The following is a 27,581-nucleotide window of genomic DNA, read 5'->3' on the forward strand; positions in this document are numbered from 1 at the left end:
TATAAAGTGCTACTGTGTGCAGGTGATTATTATAATGGTGACAATTAGTTGGGCATAAACTTGAATAACCTTTTCCAATAATGATGATGCATTACAGTCATCCATACTGCATTATTTCCAATAAAGTACATTTGTGAAGCAACTTATTTGGGTAAGGATTATACCTTCTATATTTACAATTTTATTTGTACAATTCCTTGCATGTGCAAGTGCCACCTGCATTTTAGTACCCTGATGAAATGTATTGAGATGATTATTTCCATATACAGTGTAATACATATAATTTTACAATTATGAGTAGTGCCATAGTACATTACACTTTATCAAATTATGGCCAAGAACATTACAAACAGTTATCGGTCCTCTTATAACATGCCTCTGGTATTATAGGCAAGAAATATGAAATCACAGTTTATAAAAACATCCCTTCAAATTAGAAGGGAAATTTTATTCCGCTAACTTTTAAAGTTTGGTAATGTACTAAATCTTATACTCTGACGGATTGAAATAAATTCTAAGATATGTTCTACGTAAAGGAGGGAGGAGACAAAGTAACATCATTATCAAGAAGAAACTGAAGAGTACATGTGACAAGAGCCTTGGTAAGCTTGAGACTGAAAACGATTATTCAAGCCAACCATCTCGAAGTTCTTATATGATGATGATAAACATCATTCTTTGAAAGTAAATGTTATAAAAAAGAAATTTGAAGGAGTTGAGGTAAATTCTTAGATAGCCTTTATAAAGATTATTCTACATGGGAAAAGAAAAAAATTCTACAAAGACAAAAAGGACAACAGATTATCGTAAAATAACAGATCGAGAAAACAAGAAGAGCTATGGCATCATGCGGAAAGTCAGCCTCCAAGGTAGACTATAAACCACTTAAATGAATACAGAGATCCTCACATCTTCAGGAAAGAAAAATGGAGAAGTCAAAGCAAAGACAAGAAGCAAAGAAATAAATCCAGGATGCAGTGCAGTGAAAACAGATGAGAGAATAAGAGAAGTAAAGATATTTCCACTGGACTTTGATAAATAAGAAGCAGCGGAAATTGCAGGGTAAAGGCGGATGGAGAAAAGGATATGGTTTGAGTTTAGCTACAGGAAAAAACTGAGCTGAGGAGTCAAAAAGGACTCTAAGGCTTCAACATGTTTTAGACAGTGATTATTTTCATTAAAATTCCCTTAAACTTATTTGGTCTCAGATTCTGATCGGAGATGACCTGGCTTTTAATCCAATCAGTTTTAAACAGAAGAAAGATCTTAGATCTGGTGCTGTTTATGATGAGGTGTTAAGAAATCCAGAAATATGCTCTTATCTGGAGGTGAAGAAAAAGACTAACAACTCGTATTTCTTCAATACTAAAAAATGACCAGCTTCAATACTAAAAAAAGAATAACTAGCTAAAAGAATCTGACCTAACATTTGAGCCAAATGATATAAGGTTTTTATAACCTATTATAAAACTTATTTTATGTACTGCCACAATTTGTGTGAAGGTTCTGTTTTTCTTTTTCTTCGTATGAAACCAGTTCTAAAAATAGTCAAGTCTAAAAATAAAGCAAAACCCACAGATTAAGTGTAGCTTTATACATGTGCAAATAACAGGGAAATCTTCACATTTTCTAGAAAAACAGATGTTGGGTTACTTATTCCTATTAACGTCTCTATTCATGTCAAATATGGACAATATTATTTAAAAACCCAAATCCATTCTTTAATTCTATCAAAATATAAAGTAGTTCCTCTGTCCCAGAGAGATCAGTGAACTCTACTAATAAATATGAAAACGTGAGCAAAAAGAGTCTTATGTTTAATCTTAGGGGCTTGGCTCCTATCATGAAAACCAATTGATTAACAGTTTACAAAACCCGCAAATGTCAGTACAGTGCCTGAGATATGCTTTGATCCAGTTCATAGGAAAAAAGTCATGTGGAGGGAGAAAGAAACAAACTCACCTACAAAACATGCTACCATTATTATATTTCTCTAAACCTTTATGAGTCCATACTTCCAGAAACCACTTTCCTCCTAGATATTTCTCTAAAGACTGATGAGCAGAAAAGAAAAATTACAAAAGGGGTTTTCAGAATACGCGATTAGTTTGGGGATCACTGTGCCAGTTTCCCCGCTCTGTGCAGGACGCCGACAAGGCAGACAGTGCCGATGTGGAGGATGGGCAAATATTCTCATGGGAAACTCGAGTGCCTTTCAATGATCGTTACCCATGCTTTTCAGATAGCGGATTAATAAGATGTGGCTAAATGACCTTATTCAGTGGCAGAAACTAGAAGAGACTGACTTCATTATCTCAGAAGAGACCAGGACAGAGAATGGCCTGCCACTAATTCTCACAGTAGCATCTTCTACCTTGGTTTATTCATTGATCAACAAACTGAACAGAAAAGTAACAAAACAAAAGCTAATATGTTTGTGAGCTACTTGTCACTCTTCAAAAATATATAAGAAAATCTGTTCTCAGCCTCTGACACTAATTCTTTCATGTATAAAGATAACATTCTCGATGGCAGGATACTGTGGGTAGTTTTCCAGTGGAGTTGAGAGATCTCAATTGATGGAAACATACATACTCTCTTGCTTGATCCTTCTTTTAATGGCTAGCAGACTGAAGTAACCATAATTTTCATAGCTGAAGCATATGATCTTAGGATAATTTACCACTACAGTAGAAAAATCACTGTAAACTGAAATCTGATACAGAAACAGTGTTATCTGAAAAACTGATGAGATATAAATTATTTCTAGCATCATTAGGATGAAAGTTTTTATGTTAATGTGGAGAAAATAATCATGTATACAATTTTAGTAATAATACTAATAATAAATTGGGATGGAGTCAACAAAAAAATAGATATTATCTTCAAAAGGTTCTCTGTATGATTTCAAAGCAATGGCATCTGGGGAGGTTAATTATGTTTATATTTATCCTTGACTTGTAAATGTAATATAATATATTTATAATAAAATTTAACCTATTTTACAAATATATTGATGATTTGAGTTTTTCCCATAATTTGTTAGAAAAGTATTTTCATTGGAAATTGCAAAGTTGACGGTTAACAGGTTGGTGAGATGATAGAATTCCCTCCTCAGATCACTTCTGACATGGGCTGTGACAGATGACCCAGCATACTGAGCTAACCATCTGTCTTCCGATCACCGACAAAGATACCAGGGGAGTGAATCTGTTAAGACGGCAGGCTCTTCTTCAGAGCATCTTCCACAAGTTATGTTAAAGATATTGCCTCTGTCCAAGTTCCTATTCCCTTTTAAAAATCCAATAAACTAGAATCAGTATGTAAAAACTAATTTCAATAATTACTTTCAGTGGATTCCAAGACTTGCTGTACAATACAGAAACTTATTTTCTTTTCCCTATGCGTTTATGTCCCAAGACTCACTGTATTACTCCTAGCTTAGGTATCTTTACTTTAATTCACATTCTTCGTGATTTCATGATCTTGGATCATATGCTTCTTCACAGATTTCATCTTTTAAATCATAGAGTATTGCTTAGTAAATATACGAATCTTTTAAGTCCTCCCATCAGTTAATTATCCCTTTTTACCTACCACCTTTACTTGCCTTTCTTGAAATATGACAATGAAAACTGTACACAACGTAGGGGTACAGAGTCACCATAGTTACACACACAGGCAGGATGTTTCCTCTTTTGTTCCCAAAGTCCTTTGCAACGCAACTCAAATTCCTGCCTGATAACCTGGAGCTCTGAATGAGTTACGCTACACAGAGGAAAGAAATACATTAATTTTAGGGAGAATTCTCACATCTCTTACAATAGCTTCTTCTGCTTATAGCCCCAAAGTTACCAGTACTATGTGATTACAATACCTTCTAAATTCTGGCCAATTCAACCAACAGGCACAAAATACTTTAACGTAGCATGAATCTTCTCAAAAAATTTGAAATATGAACTGTTAACAGAATTTTCTAGGATCTAAGATCACCGCAAGTGGCTGGTTTAAATACCATTTTTCAAAAATAAGAACATTTTTAATATAAATATCTTTAGTGTCAGTAAAAATAAAAAGTTTAAATAAACTAAAAACAAAAATTGTATTCTAAAATTTAATAAACAGTATCATATTCACTTCCAACCTGTTCAAGAAATAAAAAGAGAGACTGCTATAAAAAGATACCATAACTACCCAAAGACTAACATATAGAATCAGTAAATTAGCAGGATAAAAATGTCTTAAGATATCACTACAAAAAAAAATTCATGACAAAAAAATCTCACTCTGTAAAAACATCAGCTGTAAGTTTGCTTTTTTATCATGATATATACAACATGTACCTCCACCAAAATAATCTACTCGAAAATACTTAGGAATAAATTTAACCAAAGAAACGAAAGACTTGAGTACTGAAAATACAAATCATCGCTGAAAGACATTAAAGAAGACGTAAGTGGAAAGACATCCACATTCACAGATCGGAAGACTTAATATTAAGATGACAACGCTGCCCGAAACGATCTGTAGATTGAGTTCGATCTCTATCGAAATCTCAACATAAGTTTTCATAAGTAGAGCAACGTATCCTAAAATTTATGTAAAATCTCAAGGATCCCTGAAGGGCAAAACAATCCTGGGACAGGAAGCAGGTGGGAGGTCTCACTCTTCCTGACATCGCAACTTACTACAAAGCAGGGGGCCATCAGAACAGAGACGCCGCTGCACCCAGAGACACACAGGGCAGAGGGAACGGAACGGGGGGCCCGGAAACAAACCCCCACGTAAAAGGTCACTTGATTTTCAACGAGGATGCCAAGACCAGCCCAGCAAGTGGTGCTGGGAAACCTGGATGTCCACCTATGAAAGAGTGAATCTGGATCCCTATTTTACACTATATTCAAGATCTATAAATAGATCAGAGATCTAAAGGCAAGACCAAAAACTGTAAAACTCTTAGAAGAAAACATAGGGTAACATTCGTGACACTGAACTTGGCAATTATTTATTGAATATACCACCAAAAAATATAGGCAACGACAAAAAGATAAACTAGGATTTCATCAAAATTAAAACTTTAGTGTTATTTCAGTTATTTAGGTCATAAGTTAAGGGAAAATATCTATAAATTGTACTGATGGTTCGAATGTATATCTTTATAGTCCAAGTGCTAAAAATAAGCATTGTACCTGATAGAGCATGATAGGTTCTATGTGGTATCCTAAGGTGTCTGCAAAAGTCTTCGCGATGACTGTTTTTCCACAACCCTACAAATGGAAACACACGATCATTTAAGGGATACGTTAAAAACAACTGAAAGTCGGGAAACAGAAGTCCAAAGTGATTCTTACTTTTCCTCCGATTAAACATATGTCCTTAACCATGTGAGACTGCATCATTTCCGCCAGGAGTTGCTTATGGCTTAAAGTCTGTATAAAACGTTCTGATGTGCAAGGCTGACTGGGTGTCCTGTTCCCAGCTGGCACCTGTAATTAAATATAACACACATGTGTTTTTTTTTCCCAAAAAAATATTAGTAAATGAAAGCCATAACTGCCATTTAAAGCCACTACGGATTCCTTGCTCAATTCATTTCTATATTCTTTTTGTATTTCAAGAGAGCAATAAGAATTTTCTCATTCACGGATCTGATGACCATCAAACCTCCGACTCGATTGTCCCTCTAAACGAAAGCCCCATGCATTTGCACAAGCATCACGCCTTTTAAATTTCCTGTCTCCTCATAAGACTCTGGGTGCTCCTCCTGAGTCCTGGTGTTACTTCCTCCACTGTGACCTGCCGCCACTCCAGGGCAGGGGTTACCTATCTGCCTTTGTCCCAGCCCATCGGCGCGGTGAGACAATTCATCTCAGAATCGCAGAAGAGTGTAGCGAAAAATAATCCTACCTAGACGTCTCGGCTGTGACATTTCCTAGCTAGCGACCGTGGGTGAATCGACTACCCTCATTACATCTGTCTTCTAATCTATAAAGCGGAGATAATAAAACTTACATCCAGGGTTATTGGGGGGGTTTAGGCATAATATATGCAAAGAGACAAATACGGTGACCGGGACCCAGCAGCACTAGTAAATCTTAATACAGAGTCCAGCCCCCAGCAGACACAACCATTGTTCAGTTGCATGAATAAATAAATAGAGTAACATAAATAAGTATTAATGATATCACATTAATACGCACCAAAAAGTCTATAATTAAAGCCTGGTCTGTCGCATCGTGAGAAAGCAAGCCTTTTCTCTCCTACGTTCACTTACAATGCATTTAAGTCAGGGTTCCTCAAGCTGTGCTCCCTGATGGACTCTCTGGTGGCCTCTCAAAGGGCTGAAGGAAGGGGCGGGGCAGGCAGGTGGGGCTCCGCAGGCAAATCCCGCCCCGTCCCCCCCACAAAAACTCTTCAGCGAGAGCAGCTCCTCTTTCAACTGTTCCGTGTCACTAAGACCGATCTTATTTGAGAAGAGCGTTCCCTGGTTGCTGAAACATGTTTGAAAACACTATTTCTTACCAAGGACTCAGAATACAAAATGCTTTCATTAATCGACGCTCCATTTGATTTTCTCAGAGGTCAACTCTGGTTTTTGATAAAAGGCTATGCTTATGTTTCTCCTGAATTGTTTTCAGGTTAAAACTACATGACTCTGGATATAGATCAATATAAATACAGATATATAGGCGTGATGCTACAGAGCCAAAGACGACTTATGAGGGGGTCATGCATCCAAATCAGGTCATAAAAAATGGGCAGGACGAGGTGCATCTTAGGACGTAGGAACCTTGACTCATTACCTTGATGGTCACCTCTTTGTCTGCAACCCGGACAGTCACGGAAGCTTGGGGCACGTGGTTTTCGGTCATCCTCTCCACTCTCACGATCTCTTTAGGAAGCACAGGGCTTCCTGAATCTTGGAGTTCAAAGCGCTATAAAATTAAACGAAAATCACGTCATTTACTTTTTAGTTTAGTATTAAATGTTAGATATCTAGAAGATTTCATCTTAATTAGAACTGGAACTCACTCTGTGACATACAAGTAGAAGTAAAAAAAAATAATAATAAGCATTTTTTCCTATTTTTACGAATACCATTCTACCTACACCAATTACTAAAGGTGATACGAAAATAGTCCCTAAAGTTTTCTAAATGACAGGAATCACTGAATTCCTGAGATGGTAAAAGTTCGCAGCCTGTATTTCTTGAGAATCAAAAGTTCCAATTGATGACGAGACTCTTGAAAAGATACTAAAGTTAAATAAGGCTTATAATACGTTGCCTGAAATAAATGGAACCAGAACTTCCATTCTGCCATCTGTGAGTGTGATTAGCTCAACTGGTTACAATAAATTATAACGATCAATCTTCCAGTGTCCGGCACAGTGCCTTGCACAACCTAGGTTCTCAATATTTGTCAGACTGGATTGAAAAGGCCAAGTCCATTGATTCTTTCTCCAGGTGGGCCAATTATCCATGTCCTAACACTGGTCACATCCCCTCACGCCAACTAGTTATGTGAAAAAATACACAAAGAAAACACAAACAAGTATATGAAAAATGAGAATGCTGATTGAAAATTAATTAGATCCTTTGGCCTACGATAAGCATCACATTCAATATGAAAAGCTTAAGTCGTTTTTAGTATCAAACAGGTATAAATAACCCCCCACAAATCCAACCACAGAACATTATCACCACAGTGAAAGACTTGAACCTCAATGAAGGAACAGATCACTCCCTTTTCAACAAAATGATACAATCCCAGAAATTAGATTTTTGAAAAGAAAATTATCTTCAACCTCAACATTCCAACATAACAGCCCAGTTTAAGTCTTCATTTTGGTGTCATAAGTACTCAAGACAGTCACTCATTCCTTTCCCCAAACCAAAAAAAAAAAAAAAAGTCTATTTGTGCTACTATAAAAAGTGTTTAATACGTAACACATTTTATACATGCATGTTTTCATAGTATCACATAATGTGGTAGGAATTGCTTCCATAGTATAGACAAGTAACAATTATTGACACTTTAATTTCATGCAGAAAAAAAGCTACACTGTATTTTGATGGAGGTTCAATACAAAAAAGAATAAGACCTTCTCCAAGTGATTAAACTTCATTAGAATTTAGAAACCAGAGCCATTAAATCCTACAAACAAACAAACAAATAGAAGTGCTTAAAGGCATGTTTCTGCCGCAGATAGAATAATGTCGGTCTGACTTGATACAGAATTGACATCAGCACCTGCGTTCCAGAAACGCACACTAACGCCTTGAACCACTTGCTATACTGGTTACGTCCTGATAAATAATTCAAGCTAAAATATTTCAGCAGGACAAAAATAGTAGACTAAAATACATTAAGATAGTAAAAGAACTCAAGGTGAATTACCATTGTTGGCACAGGAGATTTGGGGACTGTTAATCAAAAAAGTAATTGAGGAGTAAAATAGATATATAATTCCTAGAGGCTACATGTTAGCAAGAAGTGGAAAACCAAGTGTATTTACCTTATCGTTTTACATTAACGAATGTTTTCTATGAATTCTCAAATGCCAATCAAACGACCGGCACTAACGGATTTTTGACACACTTTCTTTGGGATGACGCTACTGGAACTGTGAGGTGCAATTAGATAGAAGGAACGTGAACCGCCCAGGTGTCGGTCCGCAAGGCCAGCGTGTCCGCCCTCACGAGTCCCAATCCTGTCCCACCACGTGTTCATGCTCTTCACACCGGTTCTCTAGGTTTTCGAGCTCTAGGGGAGAAATTCTCCACATCATGGTGTCTCGCTGCTGAACAAATGTGGAGCCGCCGGTCTCTGCTGGGCTCCTTTCCCAAGGCCTTTCAGCAACTAATATAGGCCAAGACTGCTGTCCTTAGGAGCCACTCTGAGCCCATTCGCCCTGTGCCAGCAGGTGACTTAGCGGCCTCCAGGTGCACACACCTTCACACTTCAAAAGAACATAGACCCCGTCAGGGCACTATCCGAACGTATCTACCTGGTTCCCTCCAAATGTCCGGAGCATAGAATCGCATGTATAGATCACAGTCAATGGGTCAATAAAGATTTGTTAAATCAATAAACCCATGAAATTCTTTTTCCCTTCATCCGCAATGGAATCACCTATGTTTTCATCAAATCCTCGCTTCTTCCCGCTGTCGCAGTAGAAAGGACTTTGCTTTTACTGTGCGTGGATGGAAAGCCGGCGGAAGTCCACTTGCTTCATCTCAGTTTGCGAGAACACCCTCATTCCTGTCGCGGGACACAAAGTTTGTTCCTCCCCATTCCAAACCGAGACGTGACGGTGCTCTGCCAAGGTCCTTCCCTGCCTCCCCCAGACCGTGAATTCCATCAACGTCTTCCGCGTTGTCCAGAGATTACATCCATTCTTCCCATTTTTTGTCTCCTCCACTTCAAGAAACAAACAAAAAGCCATTTCTTGATTCCACATCATCCTTGAGTGACCCGCCGTCTCTCTGTCTCCAGTCACCATCACACTTACTTCACGAGGAGCGCACAAGTGCACAATCACTGTTTCAACTTCCTCGTCTCCGATTTACCATTTGGCTCACTGACTTCTGGTTTCCTGGCATGGCTCCTGGGAAGTCCCCCGATAACGTCCTATTTGCCAAGTCAAATAAGTTAGTCTTCCTCCTATTTTCCAGTTCCCTTCTTCTCAGTCTCTTTTGCAGGCCCTTCTTCATCTCTCCGACCAGTGCACGTTAGGGAACTTCTGGAGTGAATCCTTTTATTGTCTAGCCTACGTTCGCCCAGTTTCAGGCTGCAAATCATCGACACGGCCATGACTCTAGATTTCCTCTCTGTTCAGACTTCTCTCCTAAACTCCGGACTTGCACATGCAACCGTGGTCTTGCCATTTCCATTTTGACACCTTGTAGGTGTTTTAATCTACATGTGCGCACAACTCAGGTCTTGACCTTCCACCGTGCTCCGTCCAGAAAGCCTGATGTCACCCTGGACTCTTTCACTTTGACAATGTTAACATCACTCGTCGAACATTTCCTTACTTTTGGTGCAATGCGATGGCCCAGGCTCATGGAGTGTGTTCCCCATCCTGAGCCTCGAATCAGCCCTACCCCCAGGAAGGCCTGATTCCTCGCGGGGGGAGGAGCAGTTCTCAGAACCCAGCGTCTCAGCCCCTGTATGATCACTGCCATTGGAGTGTCAGCGCCTTTAAACCCTCCCGGGGGATGGAGCCAGGAAATATGTGTATGCGCGCACACACACACACACACACACACTATTTATATCTATTGCTGTACCCATCTGCTTATATAGAGAGAAAAAAGTGAGTTCGTGCCCATTTCTCTAATTAACGACCTGATACCTCAGGGTTCTCTCTTTCGTCCCCCTTTGTATGTCTATACATTCCTTCTCCAACGGTGAGAAGCGTAGCTCTTATCATCCTCCATATAGTCACTCATTTGCCCAACGGATTCACGTATTTGCTCAATGTAACCAATCTCCCGAACAGAGCAGCCAGCCGTGTGCTTGCCCCCTCGGTCAGCGGGGCGCCCACGCCGTCATGCCTGGAGAAGCAAGGGAAGGCGAGGGAAAGGAAGAAAAATGGGGAGAGAAAAGTAGGACAGAAGGGAGGGAGGGGCGGGAAGAGAGAAGGAAAGAGAAAGGAAGGGAAAGGAAGAAATGGGAAGGGAAGGGGAGGGGAGGGGAGGGAAGGTAGAGGAAGGGAAGGAAGTAAAGCAGGCACTTACTTTTAAAACGTCTTCCACAGCCATCTTCCCCTCATGTCCTAGTAAAATAGTGTGCGGGTAAAGCCAGTGGATTGCATGTTTGATCGACATCATGGGAAAGGAATCCTGTTTAGGAGCAAAAACACGTGGGAATGAGGAACATCTAAAATAAATCACAGAAGATTTATCTGAAATGGACATATGACATTGAAATTGCTTTATCAACCACATTTCCCAGAAGTCCGCCTAGGCGAGCCTTCTTTCCTCGTCCCTTCCTGTTTCCCTTCCCTTGCCGAGCTCACCCGCTCCCACCTTCCCGCTGCCCCCTACGTGTTGAAGGCCGCCCCGTTTCTGTTTCTAGTCCTGGCGTCTTTCTTGAGCTCTGGACTTGAACTCTCGGTTGCACATGAGCCGTGACCACATGGACATCGCACGGACCCCCTTTTGGCTTGTCCGAAACTCCCCTCCTTACCCTACCTGCCCCAGAGTACCTCCTCCTTCATCGTGATTCCTGCTCTGAGTTAAGCTCATCCACGTTTACCTAGCTTCGAACTTATAACCACAAAGCTAGAAAGTGTTAATTATCTTCAAATCCTGCCTCCTCAACCCAAATCAAACTGCTTTCCCAATTCCGGTTACTCTACTTGGAAAAGTCTATTAAGAGGGACAATTAGGGAAATGTCCACGTAGACTGTCTATTAGATGCCACAGAATCACCGCTACTGTGCTGAGGGGCGTGACAACGGTATCCGGTTATGCAGGAGAACGTCCTAATGCTGAGAAGTTACTGAAGTATTCAAGAGTAGTAACTGCAAAGTACTTTCAGATGGTTTAAATAAAAAAAAAAAAAAAGAGCAAGCAAGCAAATGGGGCAATATGTTAACAGTTGGCGATTCTAGTTGAAGGAATTATGGTTGCCCATTGGATCATTTTTGAACTGTTTTTTAGATTTGAGAATGGTCAAAGTAAAAAGTTCTGAGCAAAAACAAAAAAACTAAAAGTTAAAGATGCGACAGACAGGAGAGGCAAGAACCGTACAAGCGACACCTGGGACACCTAACTCTGACCCCCGGGAAAGAGAAAATAAGTAGCGCCGAGGTCTGGGAACACGGCTCGTCCAGGTGGCGCGCCCGCCGCCCCGCCCGCCACCCCGCGGCGCGCTCCCCAGCGGTCTCCCCGACTAACTATCGTCAGTCCTCTCCGCGCTCCCCGTGCCCCATCCGGGTGGCCCCATGCCTCCTGGTCGCCAACGGAGGGAGCGTCCTCCCCCACACATGTGACTGCTGCACGCCTCCCCTACTAATGTGTGCTGGGCCAACATTAGTCGGCCAGGGGATGTCACCCGCCACGCGACACTTCGCACGGAGGTCCTCGCCTCTCCAGCGCGCGCGCTCGCGCTGCTGACACGGCTCGTTCCCGTTCTCCAAACACACCGGCCCTTCTGCCCTTCTGCGACTCGGCACCTTCGTGCCTGCGGCGCCCCCTCCCTGGAGGGCCTTCCCACCGCTGCAGACACTGTCGTGACTTCTGTGGAACTGCAGCGGACGATGTCGGTGCTCCGCCACACCCCCTCGGACCTGGGCCACCTTTCCTGGGCCACCCGGCTCTCCTTTCCAACAGCCGGTGGCCGCAGGTGTCCTTCGGTCTTGGAGCTCCCGGGGCCAGCTCTGCTCACGGGCAGGGGGGACACCTGGTGTCTGGGACTCTGTGTCCACTGGGACAACCATTAGCAAGGGACAGATGGTGCTGAAGTGTGAGCGCCCAGCTCCCCTGCCTCAGGTTGGGGAGTCTGCGGCCCAACCGACACTCCAGCTCACCCCTGGGGCTCAGGCTGACGTCCCCCCGCCGTCCCCCCGCCGTGTGGCGTCTACCTGGGCCGCCCCTCTGCCTCCCTCTCCCCTTCTCCCCCGCCAAGTGCTCAGAACACCCCCTGGGTCTCTGTAGAGTTTGCTGCACGGCACGAGGTAATCTCAGGTCTTACGACATTTATAGGAGAATGGGGAAGGCAAAATCAAGTGATTCATCTCCAGGGATTAACTTTTATGTTTCACTGGCCACATTTGGGTATACCAGTCATCCAGTCATTCACTTATTTTATACGTACCAGGATTTGAACTGCGGCTGGTAAACTATCTAAAGGAAAATCTGGAAGTCCGAGCGTGGAAGATTCTTGGGAACAGAGAGTGGTGGCAAAGGACAAGAGCTGAGAAATTCTAGGGGGAAAAATGAATAACGTTAAATTTTATTCCAATAGTTTTAATATGTAAAATGTACAAACCCGTTAAATAGCCGGGCCAATTTAATTACTCTAAAGAGGTAACATCTACTATTAAATTCTTAAAGAACAGCTCCACATTACAATATTCCATTTAAAACTCGGAAGTCGATTAAATACACAGATATATTTCTCAAATCTCTCACAATATGTGAGGTTTTTCACAACCTGGCCCAAATCTACCTTGCCGGCCTCACTACTCACCTTTCTCAATCTACACCTGAACTCTAGCCACCAGGAGCTTTTCATAGCCTCATGAAGGAGGCATATACTCTCATAAACCATGCGTTAAAAAAAAAAAATCTTAGAATTCCTTAATTTCATTCTCTATCTGGCAAAAGCTTACTCATTCTTTAGGACCCATCTCAACTGCCAATGCCTTTCTGAAGGCCATAATTGCTCCCAATTCTTTGAAATTGTGGCCCCTATGTTAAACTAAAATATTGGAACATCTTTAAACTCTACTAGATCTTGAGTTTCTTACTACCAAAGATCATGTCTTTACCACCATTTTTAGCTCTGTTATCTTCTTTATCATGTTTATCATCAGCACTTACCTGAAAAATTCTTCAAAGAATAGTTGTTGAATCAATCAATCAATGAATAGGCAAAATAAATTCAACGTTAAATGTCCAGACATAAAAATATATAGATATAGTTTAAATATATTTATTTTATGAACATATTTATTAAAATATGTATAAATATTTATATTAAAAATGTAAATGTACAGCTGTGATACTTACTTCTCAGCGGAAACATTGGCTCCAACTGAATACAACAATTCGAGTTGGTCCTACGATAACATAGAAACATCAAATCATTAAGGAATGTAACAGATTAAATGCAGATGTTTTATTGACAAACATTTTAATTAAGCAGACATTAATTAATTAATGGCAAAAAATAATTTCTTGATACATGTCATTTTCTTAAAAAAAGACTAGACTTTTAAAATTTTATCAGACAAATAATACTATGATGATTTTTCTTCCTCATTACCAGAGATTTTCTTCACCCTACATCCTTTTTTCTTCCCATTAACTACTAGGGTACATCTATAAAAATAGCAACATTTTTATAGAAATTGAATTTATTATAAATGGAAAAACTGTTTAAAAATAAATTATTCTCATTCATACTTACCTTGAAGGGTAGATGATAAATATCTCTGGCCTGAAATCGAGACCGGAGAGGGGGGTCCAGTGGGTTCCCAGAGTACCTGGGCACTGGCAGGCCCAAGGCAATCACTCGGAAATTTTCACTCACTCGAACGATGTTCCAAGCATCCATCTCTGTTTTGGTGTGATCCTGAGAGAGTATGACACCAGAAATTACAGCGCGTGTGAGACAGATCCCAACTGCAAGAGCTGCCGCGCCAAGACGTTTGGGCCCCGATGCGCAGAGTAAACCGTACTGAGAACGCTCTCAAAGCCAAGCTGCCAAGGAAGGGGACAGCGTGAGACGGGTCGGGATGCCAGGGAAGGCTTGCTGCATGAAGACTGGAGGCAGCTGACGTTTCGAGGAACAAAGGCGATGTGGGTCAGATCTCCAAGTCCTACTCAGTGACACAGAGGAACAGCATCAGGAGGGCAAGGAAGACCCACTGGTTCGGACCAGAGGACGAAAAAGGTGGTCGCAGATGGCGGGCCACCCGCGGAGCGGAGCCCGCCCATGGACCTTAGACAGACAGCTATGCTAATGGGCATATTTCAATAACTAACCTGTCTTGAAAACCTACTACGTGGTAAGCACTTTCCATGTATTTTTCTCATGTAATTTCTACCAGGATCCAAAGAGAAATTTAATTCCTTTTATGAATGAAGAAACCAAGTTTCAAAGGAGCTGCGTACAACTCACACGCGGTAGAGCTGAGAGACAGGAAGCAGTATGGGCTTTGGAGCTATAAACCCTGGCTCTGGTGCTTGACACGACCTCTAGCTGAGTGACCGAGAGCACTCGAGGACACCCTCTGAACCCCGGCTTTCTCGCCTGTAAGGAGAGAACAACGTCACCAACATTACTGGGTTGTTGTGCGAACTAAGTGTGCTACTGTGCGTGGAAGCCCTGGATGGAAGCAGGCGCCGTAAATGCCATTCTTTCCATCTCTGCCCGGCCTGATCAATGGCTCACCGCTGTCCTCTGTAGGACCCGTGGAGCTTACAAAGTTGATGCACGTGCACCTTCGAAGGGCCAGGTCCTCAGCATTCAGCAGATCTCCAGAGGATGTGGCCATGTGACCGTGTAGAAACTCGTCACAAGGCTTGCAAGGCTTATCCTGCCAGATTCACGTCTGATCCTCTCAGGCTCAGCAAGCACTGCGTACCCACCCCCTCGGCCCGCCTCATGACCGTGGCTCCCCGGCCACACCGTGCGACTCCACCTACCACGCAGCTCCACTTGTTGGAATGCCCTTCCCACTTTGCACCACATAGACACAGGCATTATTCAAAGCTCAGCATGATCTCGTCATTCAAATGGCCCCTTTCTCATCCTCTCCCTCTGTTAGAAGCACTTTTGTACCCCTCTGTCTGTCCTATGCAGGATTCTATCACTGTGCACTCACGCACTGACTTCCGTAAGCTCTTGAAAGAAGTTATTACCTCTAGCGCATAATAGGGGAAATGTCAGTTGACTGACTGCGGGAAATAATGTAAAAGCACAATGAACAATTATTTCCAGCATAACCAAAACCATAATCCTACATTTAATTAACAGGACTATCACTGACACTGTATCACATGCACCAGAACATAAGAATTCGTGTCTAACCCTGTCTAAGAGATCAAGGGTACAATTCTCAGAGCTGAATTTTTCTCTTTTCTCTTTATCTGAAAATGACAACCAGAACATAAATAAAATTTATACAAATCAATTATATCTGTTTCCATAATAACAAAATAAATTGTGTTAAGTGGTGTTTTGTGAAGGGGTCTTCCCTAGACTCTGTGAGGTTCTCATGAGACAGAGTCTATGAATACAGACAATAGTCACCAATAAAAATGATGTATTTATCCTGATACTTAGGTTGGGGGAAAATGTAGTACATCCTTCTCACTTAATAATAACCACTCCTTGCATATTCAAACCCTTTGACCTCGAAGCCCAAATTCCTATTCAAAGTCATGTGTTTTATGACTTCGTACAGAATTCTATACATGAATAAAGACTATGTCAGACTTCTTGTTGTAAAGTAACTTCTATACTTAAGAAAATGATTCCATAATCTAAGTATTGTTTTCCAAATCATTTACTAAAAGTGGCAAATAACAATACAGGGGCAAATCATCATTATTTTGTGATTTGAAATAACATAAATATAAATGATTACTCATATTTATTTATAAAATTAATAAAATGTAAAGTAAGATTTAAAAAATAATAGAAATGGCTTTCATTTCAATAAATTAACTATAACGATATGAATGAATTTAACTTTGCTTCCTGATGAAATTCTCAGGCATCTCCTTCTAATTATATATGGTGTCATCTTTAGATAGAGCCAAAAGAAAAAAAAAACTGTCCTGCATCATGAAAACACCACCTGGATTCTCCCATAAACAGTAAAGAAACAGTGTTAAAGGGTCGCGAGGCAGGTCTTGCAGAAAGCAGGCTCACACAGCGGGCATGAAAGATGCTTCTGGTCCTGCCGGTCATGGAGAGTCACTTCAATCAGACCCGCTGGTGTCAATGCCTGTTACTCAGTGCTCGGGTGTCCTGGGCTTGTGAGAGCTCCCAGGGAGCGGGACCAAGAAGTTTAAGACATATCCTGCTCTTGAGCAATCTGTCCCCAACCTGGTGCAGTAAAGGCGGCATACAGGTATCTACAGAACAGGCGTGAGAGACACTCTGAGCCCTAGGACGCAGAGGCAGAGCCATCAGCCCCTGGTGCAGCTGGAGCTGAACGAACAGGGCTGCCCTCTTGTCCTTTTGTGACACGGCACGAACCCCTTCCCCGAAGGCCTTCGAAGGGACCCGCATTCCCCTGCTGTTGCCCTCTTTACGGGCACTCGTATCACAGCATTTAAAGACGTCATCGCGCCCATTCATCCATCCAACATATGGCTATCGGGCTCCTCCCCAGCACCGCACACAGCTCTGAGAGCTTGAGATGATGACGGCTGCACGAGCCCCTGCTTCAGCGAAAGCTGTAATCTAGTGAAGGGAAGCAGACAATGAACTAAAAGCATGATAAGTAAATCATGTAGGATGTTAGAAGACTTCATGGAAAAAAACGGAGTGGGGTAAGGAAGTATGGGGCAGAGGACACATTACAGCTTCTTCGATGATACAATGTCTGAGCAAAGACCTGAAGGAGATACAGAAGTGAGCCAGGCAGATATCTGGGAGAAAAGCGTTCTGGAAGAGCGAAGGGCCCATGAAAAGCACCTAGAAGGGAGGAGAACACCTACCCGGCATGTGTAAGGTAAAAATCTAGGAGCCAGAGTGGGGTAAGGAAGGAGAAGTACAGAAGGAGACAGGCCCAAGAGGCGGTACAGGACCAGATCATACGCTGTAAAGACTCTGGATTTTACTCTGAGAAGAACAGGGAGTTATTAGAGGGTTAGAACAGAGGAATGACCTGATCCGTCACATCTTTTAAAGTAATCACTGACTGCTGTGGGGCAGGAAGGATGGGTGTAGGGGGTCTAGTGAGGAGGCCCTTACAACAACTTAGGTGTCCGATGCTGGTAATTTGGGCCATCAGCTATCTTTCAAATCTCTTATTCATTTCTGTCAATACCTGCTGGACTTTGAGTGTCTCGAGGCCAAAAACTGAAATTTTTTCAGCTTTGTATTCCCATCTGTCTAGAAGCCATTAGGCTTCAGTAAACAGTTGTTGAGAGATGAAAAAAAAAGGAAGACAAGCGAGTAGGAAGGGAGGAAGAATTAAATGGAGGCAAAAAAAGAGGAATGAAGGAAGGGAGAGAGGAAGGTGGGGGAAGAAGGGAGGAAAGGAGGTGGGGGGAAAGAAAGGAGGGAGGAGAGAGAAGGAAGGGAGGGAGGGAGGGGGGGAGGGAGGAAGGAAGGTAGGAAGGAAGGAAGGAAGGAAGGAAGGAAGGAAGGAAGGAAGGAAGGAAGGAAGGAAGGTTGGTTGTTAGATTGGCAAGAAAAAGTAAAATCTAACAGGGTCTGCAAATATTTGAACAGTCTTGTAAAACTGCAAACTCATGACATGACTTCGGCAATGTGCCACATATATGGGTCACCTGAACACGTGTCCTTGTTCTGATATGATCGTGTCTTACATAACGCATGGCACCACCCACAGCTCAGCAGCTAAGACAAAGCAGCCGATTTTCCTTTTCTTACTTGGAGAAGTTTGTCGTAACGCTTGGCAGACATTAGGAAGCGTCCGTCTTCGAGCTGCATCTCCCTATTTTCCAGCAAGTTGTTCAAAACAGGCAGAACGTTCCTCTCCGCCTTTTCCAAGCCTTCCAGAATGAGAGTTCTGCCTTCCGTGGCTGCACGCACTGCACACTGTTCCCAAGAAACAAAAGCAGCGTGAGACATCGGAGACAGCAGAGCATGGCCCGATCCGACCCACGGCGCGAATTATACGTGCGGTCCTTACCGCAGGGACCGGAAACCCGGAAAGCCGGGTTCCAGATCGTGATTCTGCTTTCTCTGCCTACATGACCTCAGGCACGTGATCTTCTCTCTTTAGGCCTGTTTTTTCCATTTATAAAATGAAGAGCTGGAAGAAATGATCTCCAAGCTTCTTTTCGGCTGTGCCATTTCAGATAATGCCCAGTGAAACAGAATGCTAAGAGCTATCTGTAAACCGGTAACATAATTAAACAAGGAAACGGATTCCTTAACCAGAAAATAGAAACGAAGATCACAGTCTGCCCTGTCTATCCCACGGGCTTCTCGAGAGAATCCAACGCTAGGTGGGAACACCTGGAGACTGCCAGGTCTTAAACAAGAGTCGCCATCAAAACGAATCGGGTGCATTGTAATGCTCAGTGAGACCAACACTACGAATGTACCAAAACCAGAAAGATTTACACGGCCTGTTACAGACCGATTAGAGCCACAGACCCGTGAGTCTTCCAAGCATATTTTAAGAAAAGTAGTAGTAAAGAAAAATAGGAAATAAAGTAGGCCCCAAGTGGTAAGAGACAGGAAAACTGTAACGCAAAAAAGTATTAAAGATGTAAAAAAAAAAAAAAATTTTTTTTTCTTTTACTGATAGAGCCTAAACAAAACAGAAAAAAACTCCTTCTTGGTCAAAATCCTTGAAAATGGTCAAAATCCTTGAAACCCTCAATGATACTTCTCTTGCACATTCAGCAGGAGGATACGTACAGCTAAATTCCCACTACCGCGCGCCCCGTAAAATTCCCCACGCACTGCATTCTCTTAGAAAAACTGTTTCTCCTCTGCCTGCTCAATTCCACGCCGATGAGGCCAGAATTGCACCTGCATCCCACAGTTCTCCTTAGGCTACGAGGTCGGCCTGGGTAATCCTGCTCGTCGCGAGTTCCAGGCACCGTCTTTCTGCTGGTGACGCCCCAGTTGAAGCTCCCTGAAGCCTGACCGCATGGTTCCTCACTGAGTGTCTCCAACCAGACCCCAAAAGCACCTCAGGCTCCCCTGGAACACTGCACACATCTTGCTGCCCCCCCAAAACCTGCTCCTCCTCCTCCTCTGCTTTCTATTTAAGGTGGGGCCACCATTCTCCCAAGCCAGGATCCTTGATTCCTGTCTTACCTCCGACATTCAATTGATCACCTGGTGCTGGTGATTTAACTTCCTTAACATTTCTTGAACCTGTCCTTTGTACTATCTACCTAGTTTAAACCCTCCTTAGCTCTCAGATCTCCAACCTACTAAGTCTAAGCTCCTTAATCTGGCATATTTATCTATCACAATATGGCACCTACCCACTGATCCAACACCACGGTCTGACATGAGTCGCTTCACACTGTATTTTTGCTATAGTTAACTGGTTGTGATTTCCCTACACACACACACACACATGCACACGCACACACACATGCGCGCACGCACACACACGCACACACACATGCTCACAAATGTATTACATTGCTTTACTGGAAAAATCTGCCTTTATTTATACTGACCCCTTTGCTTGAAATTTAATTTTCCCTATAGTAATTAGCTAAAAAAGACCTGAATGTCTAAAGGGAAAAAAAAGACAATCTCTATTTTTTAAAGACTTAATATTTTTCAAATAGCCAAGCATTTACCTTCCGAGCATAGAAAACAGACATTGCTTAATCAAGCCTCCTTTTAATAAACTGTAAATATTATACTATATTGTAGAATTTAGATGTCCCCATATTATCATAAAAAATAACTTGTGAAAACCACATTGGACTCAAGATGATCATCCCATTTTAAAAAGAATACAAATTCATAGATAATCCTTCAAATTTATTATCACATATATTTTAATTCTTTTCTACCAACCTGGCCATCTTTAGTAGTAGTTTTACTTTTTTTTCTTTTTAAAGTGTAGATGTGATTTAGTTGTTTCTAAAAAACAGGAAAAAAGTTCTCATTTTTGCTAGCTGTATAAAGGACAAAGCCATAAAAATAGTTCCTGGGACTATCTGAAATCAAAACACAAACTACTTGTTCTGAAAATTCCATGTTTCAGTCAAGGCTTCAATTAAGCTTTCTTTCACAAGAATCTATTTGCTCCAAGACAGCATAGCTCATAACTTAAAACATCTAAGTTATCACAACCTGAAACTCCTCCCATTCGCTCTATTGTGATCAAGATTGATCTGTGATAACCTGGAGGAGAATCCGCTGCAAATTTGCATCATCCATGAGAGTTTTGCCTTCATCCTTCGTAAGAGCCCTTGCCAAGCCAAGCTCCAAGGTCTCCTTCTGCCCCTTCCCAGGGCCTTGCCCAGCACTCCACTACGACGGTTAAAGGCACCCGAATCGAGACTCCGTGACTCACCCCGACTCCATCGCAGTCCCTCTGGGTCTTCGTCTTTCTGCTCTTCTGATTTCTGCCTTGGACAAGGAGTCACTCGCCCTACCTCCGAGGCTAGCCCCTTCTACTTAGAGCTAGCGGCGTCTCCCCCCACCTCCTCCGAATTCTTCTTCCAGCAACTACACCATCTCTTATTTGCATTTTCAAATTCCTTCCCTTCTACAGAGATGTCTGTAACTTTAAGAAGACCTACGGTCTCCTGATAACTCTTCGTATCGTCTCTTTCTCCTTTCCTGTATCTTCGATCCCCTTGAAAACAGTCCACAGATGTGCTGCCTCTGATAAGCTCCCACCACCCTTATTTTACTGGAACTGCTTGCTTCGAAGCACCAATAACCAAATGAGGTTTTTCCCTTGATCTTCATGTTCTCCTTCGCTTTAGGCCTCTTCCTTTGATCCTCTGTTGTGCTTCATCTCCTGTCTTGGACATCAACCCAATCCGTGCTCCCCTTCCTTTCCCAGGCCCTTCCTTCACCTCCTGTCCTCTACAAAGCAAGCGTTTCACGGGGTTCTACCCCTAACCATTCCACCTCCCCTTTTCTTACCAGTTATTTCACTGGCGAAGATCTAAGCTACTCCCACAGACCCTCATGTGCTCATTAAGCACCCCGCGCACGGCAGGCGCTGCGTCGAGGGCTACACGAGGCGCTCTCATTGTCTCTATTTTATCGTGCTCGAAGAACGTGCCCCGCGATCCTGGCCTTTCTCCTGAGCGCCACACTCACACTTCCGAATTCCTTTTTAACACCTCTGTACGGACGTTCAAACTCAACGCGCTGAATCGAATCAAGCTCACGACTGCTTCCCGACACCCGGCGCTCGTCCCGATGTCCGTTTCAATGGAAGTGTCGTTTCTTCCCCCACCACCGAGGCTTCACTACTTCTGATTCCTCGACGGTGTAAGTGTAACCTCGGAATAGCTCACGCATCCAGCGCCTCTCTCCACTCTCACTGCCAGCATCCTGACGGAAGCCTTCATCTACTTCCCGCTGTTCTGCTGGAAGAGCTAACTGGAGCCGCCACCACATCTCTATCTTCAGTTATCCTACAGGCAATAGCACTCTAGCTGCTGGAAGTTAGAGTGACCGAATCGTGACATCTTCAAAGTCTATTTCCATAGTGAGACCCAAAATTAGGTCATTTATCTCAACTTTACTTAAGAATATTTTTTAGATCCTCCCAAGCTTTGTTCTTATTAATTCGATGTTAAATTATTTGTGGTACAAACAATTTTAAGTGGCAATGAGAATAGATACTTTATAGTGCAATTGGATACAAAGATAAGAATATAAAAAGAACATTATAAATGTATAATGAGTATAATTTTTTAGGTAAATAAAATGAAAATTTTAAAAATTGACATGCAAAGGATCATCCAAGATTTTTAAGATTTCTCCCAACATGCCCTTTGCTTATATGGTTTTAGACGCAGAGTGTACGCGAATTAAAAATGTTTTATGTAGGCAACAATACTGGCTAAAGGAGGAAACCTTAAGAAAATGCTCTTCAGTGACAAAATGTGAATCACTGAATTTAGAGAAAAAATACTAGTTACTATTTCAGTATCATCTTGCTTCCTGATTCTTCCTTAAAATAAACTATAAAATGATTAAAATGCTTTCGCCGGTATTGCCATAATTTATTAATGCAATCTGATAGCATCCGTGAAGAAGACTATTAAAAATGGCTGGCTGGCGAATCCATTCGGTACTATGATAATATCGACAACGTACTGTACTCTACTACGATCTCAGACTTAACTGGACGTGGCGGAGAGAAAAACGTGTTATGAGTGTGTGCCCGACCGAGGCTCAAACATCTTCCCTCCTTGCACTGATGGCCCTGCCCCCGTCTGCTCAGCACCTACGTGTGCAAACACAACTCTGATGTTCTCCTAGTTTTCTCACAGACGTCTTCAGCTGGCGAGAATCCTGTCCTTTACATATACTGGTACAACACCGGCTCGCCGCGGGCTTTCTGTGTTTATGGAATAAAAACGTAACCACTTAGCTAAAAGATGCCGTTGTGTACGTTTAGGGAGAAGTTTTACACAAAAGACAAGAGTTCTCTATGCCCACACTTGTCATGAGAACAGAACAAGTTGAACTGTCAGCATGGAAGGTTTAGGCTGCATGTTTCAAAAATTTTCTATACGGATTTTTAAATAAAATCATTGTAGTATAATTTTTCTAGTGCAAGCATAGAAAAAGAAATGAGCACTGCACACACATATTTTGTGTGGAATAAATACTAGTGATCACTTCTCAAAGCAGATCAACCAGAAAGGCCCTTTCCTGCCTTCAAGCTACGGAGCCGCCTGGACAAGCGATCCTTCTGGACAGACCATCTCGTGTCGCGGCTTTAACGACCCAACATGTGGACACAAAGGATTTCAAGTGAAAAGCAGCTGCGTGACCTAAAATCAAAAGCTAAGTCCCTGTTCCAGATTCGCTTGTGATCTGATACAGGACCTAAGGCAGACGATTCATCTGGAGGTCTGCGTCCTCATTTCCCAAATGAGGACATCCTCCAGGGGTCCCGCACGACGTCACTGTTTACGAGTCAAAGCAGGACTGGAAAAAAAAGTAAAGCTCACGAACCTATTAAAACATAAACTTTTACTGAGATAGCTATGATTTAATGAAAATAGACTCCAAAAAGCTTCAAATTACTCAAAATGGCTACGCTGTAATAGCACTGAGGAAGCCAAAGTAAAACGGGGGAAAATTACATTTCGAGTTCTTTATCTTAAAACCTCAGAAAAGGATCAGATTGACTTCGGTCGTCCGAGCACCCACCTACTGCGGGAGATTGCGGGGAGCTGGCTTCCTTCTCTGAGCCTCCCTTTCCTAAAGCTGCACTGACTATGCGCGCCTATCTCATAGACTGTGCTGAAGACGGAGGGAGGGAGCCGGGGCGGCGGGGGGCACAGCAAGCCTTCAAACGGACTGCTGCTCCTCCGGACACTGCCATCCTGCGGTCATCGCCCTCGTCCGACGTCATCTCTGCTCTTTCAGAGAAGCGGAGGAAAATGGAAGAAGGAACCTAAACTCCGGAACCCACCGATCCTGGTTTAAACGCCACCTCTGCCATTTACCAGCGGCATGACCGCGGGCGGCCCTCTAGGACCCTGATACTTCGCCTACAAATCGGGGGAGTCGGTGCCCTGCCACGGCTGTTTTGGGAACTGAATGCACCTGGCACAACAGAGGACTCCAATAAAAGTTCTTTCTACCTCCCCTGATTTTTTAAATGGATTATACAGATCTGTCAAACGATGGACATTATGTGGGTAGGTACGAGTTTACCTGTGGAAAATGGCAACATGATAAGCAGCCAAGGCCTGGGTTGTGACTAACACAGAGGCCAGAGTAAACACAGACAGACTTTTTCCAACGGTCCAAGTGACAATCAGTAACGTAACAATATGGCTGCAAAGGATCTGGTGCAAATACCAACTTCGGCCACTCTCAACAGCCTCGCTTCTACAGGGGACACTTTCCAAATTCCAAAAACCAATTTAAGAATGAACTTAAAGACAGCTTTGTAATCTTTAACAGTGGTTACACGTGGAAACTGGCTTCAGCATCCACAAATGGGATAAAGTTTACAAGTAAATGTTTTTCTCTATTTGCTAAAATAAGTAAGAGGAATTTAGACAAGATAAAAAATCTTATTTTCTGGTCAATGGCACTGTTACTTAATTTATTAAGAGTTGCTTTTGATGACCTGTTGTAATATTTAGACAGTACATTAAAAAAGTTAATCCTTACTTTTTCCAGTACTAAGAGAGAATCAAGAATAATCCAAAACAGAATACATTAAAATGCTATGTAATTGTTTAAAGTACATTTTTATACTTAATATTAAATATATATCTTGTATATCATAGAATTTCACAGTATTGTGTCAAACAAGTTAACAAGGTACAAATGTGAAAAGAGAGTTCCTGGCTTAAAATCATTTGAAATTCCTCATTTCGGTTTTATATCTTAGGGATAAAGAAAGTCTCCTCTCAGTCAGACATGAAAACTAATTTATTTGTAGCTGAGCTAATTTATATTGGCACATATTTGAGTAATCCAAGCAACTGTATATTGACTTAAAGTCCTCTCTTTGGAGTCACATGGTAATAAACAGAATTAATAATGAGAATGACAATAAGTAAAGTAAGAAGAAAAATGAGGATAGTAATAGATTTTTAAAGGGTTAGAATATTGGTGATTTAGGTTTTTTCATATTTTTTTATCTTCTGAGGCAAATGAAAATTAATATGGTAGCAAAATTATCTTAGTCTTCTATTTCTCCATGTGGATGTCATAATTCTCAGTCACATAAAATATCATATTTCTGTTCTTTAACCAATTCTTCTTCTTTAAAAGTAATGCATAATCTGCTTATCAAAGTAATTGCATAAAAAATATTTAAATGACCTTCACATCAACAAGTATCCAAGTTATGGGAAATATTTACATAGATAGCATGGTATAAATTTCAAATTTTCTTGACAGACTGTAACTTATCTAATCAGTACCTCTCTCCTTTTCTGTACCAGCTCAATTCATTGACATCTTATAGAAGCAACAGCCAATAAACAAAAAAAGGATTAAACCTGGTTAATAATTTTAATGCACATTAAAGTCTATCAATTTGGCAAAGTACATACATAGAGACACTCTGTTGACAAGAATCCATGAGGCAATCTCATAGTGCACTGATGAGAGTATGAGTTAGACTACCCTTCCTTGAAAGCAATTTGTCAATAAATACATATCAAGACTCCTGAAAGCGTCCAGACCTTCTGATTAGTAATTATATTTCTAGCATTCAAATCTAAAAAAGTAATCGGAAATAATAACAAGATATAGGTTGCTATGACATTCACTAAAGTGTTATTTTATAATAGTGAAAATGTAGAAAGAACCCAAATGGATAAAATGGGAATGTTAAATAAATAATGCCACATGTATTTGATAAAATACTATTTGGACACTAAAAATCATATTCTTGAGGAATATCTCATGTCATGGGAAGGTGCTTCTGATCAAATACCAGGTTTTTAAGAAAGTAGACTATAACACTTTGTATGCATGTATACGCAATTTTGCAAAAATTATAAATGATTAAATAAATATGCATATACACATAATAGAAAATATTCTGAATTTCTCTTGTTCTTGTTGGTCTTGAAGGGGGAAGAAAACGAGTAGTAATTTTTATACTCTTCCCTGTGCTCTTCAGTATTTATTGTACTATCTTTCCTTACGATGTTTCTTTTGTTTTTCCCACTAAAACATAGGCTCTATGATGAAAAAAATCTGTTTCTTTTGTTCACTGCACCTAGATAGTGCCCAACATGTAGCAGTCATCTCAATAAATATTTGCTAATTAATAAGTACTATATTATATAATTTCGTGACTTAATGAATCAGAAAAAAATAATCATTATTTTGAAAGAAAATACAAATTTTCCACGACAGAATTATTAACCTGATTCTGACCTTGGAGAGCAGTAGTTGAGTTTAACCTCATCGATCATCCTTAACCCTGCATCAAAATAAGCAGTGGTCGATGGCCATGTCCCCCAACTGGGATTTGGGAGTTTCGCCCAGGTGTTCAGCTAAAATGTCGTTTCATAATTACTTGGACATCACTCCAATGTGCACACGGTGCCAGCCACATTGAAAACTCCAGACTTCTCTCCCAGGGCCCACCAGGTGGCCACAAGCATTTTTCACCTACATTGGCCCATCTCGGTTAGAGGCATCACCTGATAGGAAATGAAGACACCGCATCTCTCTTGACCCCAGATATCAAATTCAATAGTTCAGACTATTAAATAAGTAAAAATTCTAAACAAAAGAAATATAAAGACCTTTTAGTCTAACAAGCATGACTAGCAGGAAATCAACTGGCAACTTCCATCCTGAAGAAGTCAGATGAGTAGTATTCATTCTGATGACTCAAAACAGATATCAAAAAGAAAGGTCTCTTTTCCACTGGAAGCCCCCGGTCTCATCCAGAGCCCCTTTACTCTTAACTTCCTTAAAATTTAACGAGGTTGATTATCCGAGGAGAAAGCTATCATCAAGTATAAGTGCCAATTATATTCCAGACGGTTTTTGGTGCCAGAGACAAGCAAGATACTTACGTTCTAGTGGGGAAGACAGACAATAAACATAAAAACAAAGAAATAATTAGGCCGATCCAGAGAGTGATCGGTGCTCTGCAGATGACGCTCTGTAATACGACAGCACAGCACACGGAAGAGGGTGGGCAAGGCCTGTGGCTACTTCAGCTAACATGTTCCCAGAGTGTATTATCTGAACGATGAGGTGGCAGCGATATGCGGATCTGGGGGAAGGTAACACAAAGCGAAGGCCCCGAGGCTGGAGAGCGCTTGGTCCCTTTCTCGGGGAGCAAGGCCACTGTAACCGGAGCGTGGAAAGCAACGTGAAGGAGGGAGGAGACGAAGGGGGTACGATCCAGTCCTGCAGGTGTCGCCGGCCACATGAGAGGGCCTGGATTTTACTCTAGGTGTGATGGGATTGCGTGGCTTTCAGCAAAAAACTGATGGGATCTGATTACGAACCCACGGTAAGGAA

General features: G+C 41.8%; 1 protein-coding gene across 2 annotated transcripts in view; it reads right to left on the reverse strand.

Annotated features, from left to right (window-relative positions):
• The window catches only part of VWA8 (von Willebrand factor A domain containing 8), a 236,391-nt gene that overhangs the window by 180,362 nt on the left and 28,448 nt on the right, over positions 1-27,581 (reverse strand). For both annotated transcript variants that reach the window (XM_016158150.2, XM_036228917.1), the window contains exons 5-12: positions 18,312-18,479; positions 14,145-14,309; positions 13,745-13,794; positions 12,828-12,936; positions 10,745-10,849; positions 6,804-6,935; positions 5,352-5,486; positions 5,190-5,267 (exon numbers count right to left, since the gene is read on the reverse strand). In XM_016158150.2, coding sequence (XP_016013636.2) covers positions 5,190-5,267; positions 5,352-5,486; positions 6,804-6,935; positions 10,745-10,849; positions 12,828-12,936; positions 13,745-13,794; positions 14,145-14,309; positions 18,312-18,479 — 942 coding nt within the window. The remainder of the gene's footprint in view (positions 1-5,189; positions 5,268-5,351; positions 5,487-6,803; positions 6,936-10,744; positions 10,850-12,827; positions 12,937-13,744; positions 13,795-14,144; positions 14,310-18,311; positions 18,480-27,581) is intronic.

This window comes from Rousettus aegyptiacus, unplaced genomic scaffold (assembly GCF_014176215.1).
Source record: "Rousettus aegyptiacus isolate mRouAeg1 unplaced genomic scaffold, mRouAeg1.p scaffold_m13_p_11, whole genome shotgun sequence".
Taxonomy (NCBI): domain Eukaryota; kingdom Metazoa; phylum Chordata; class Mammalia; order Chiroptera; family Pteropodidae; genus Rousettus; species Rousettus aegyptiacus.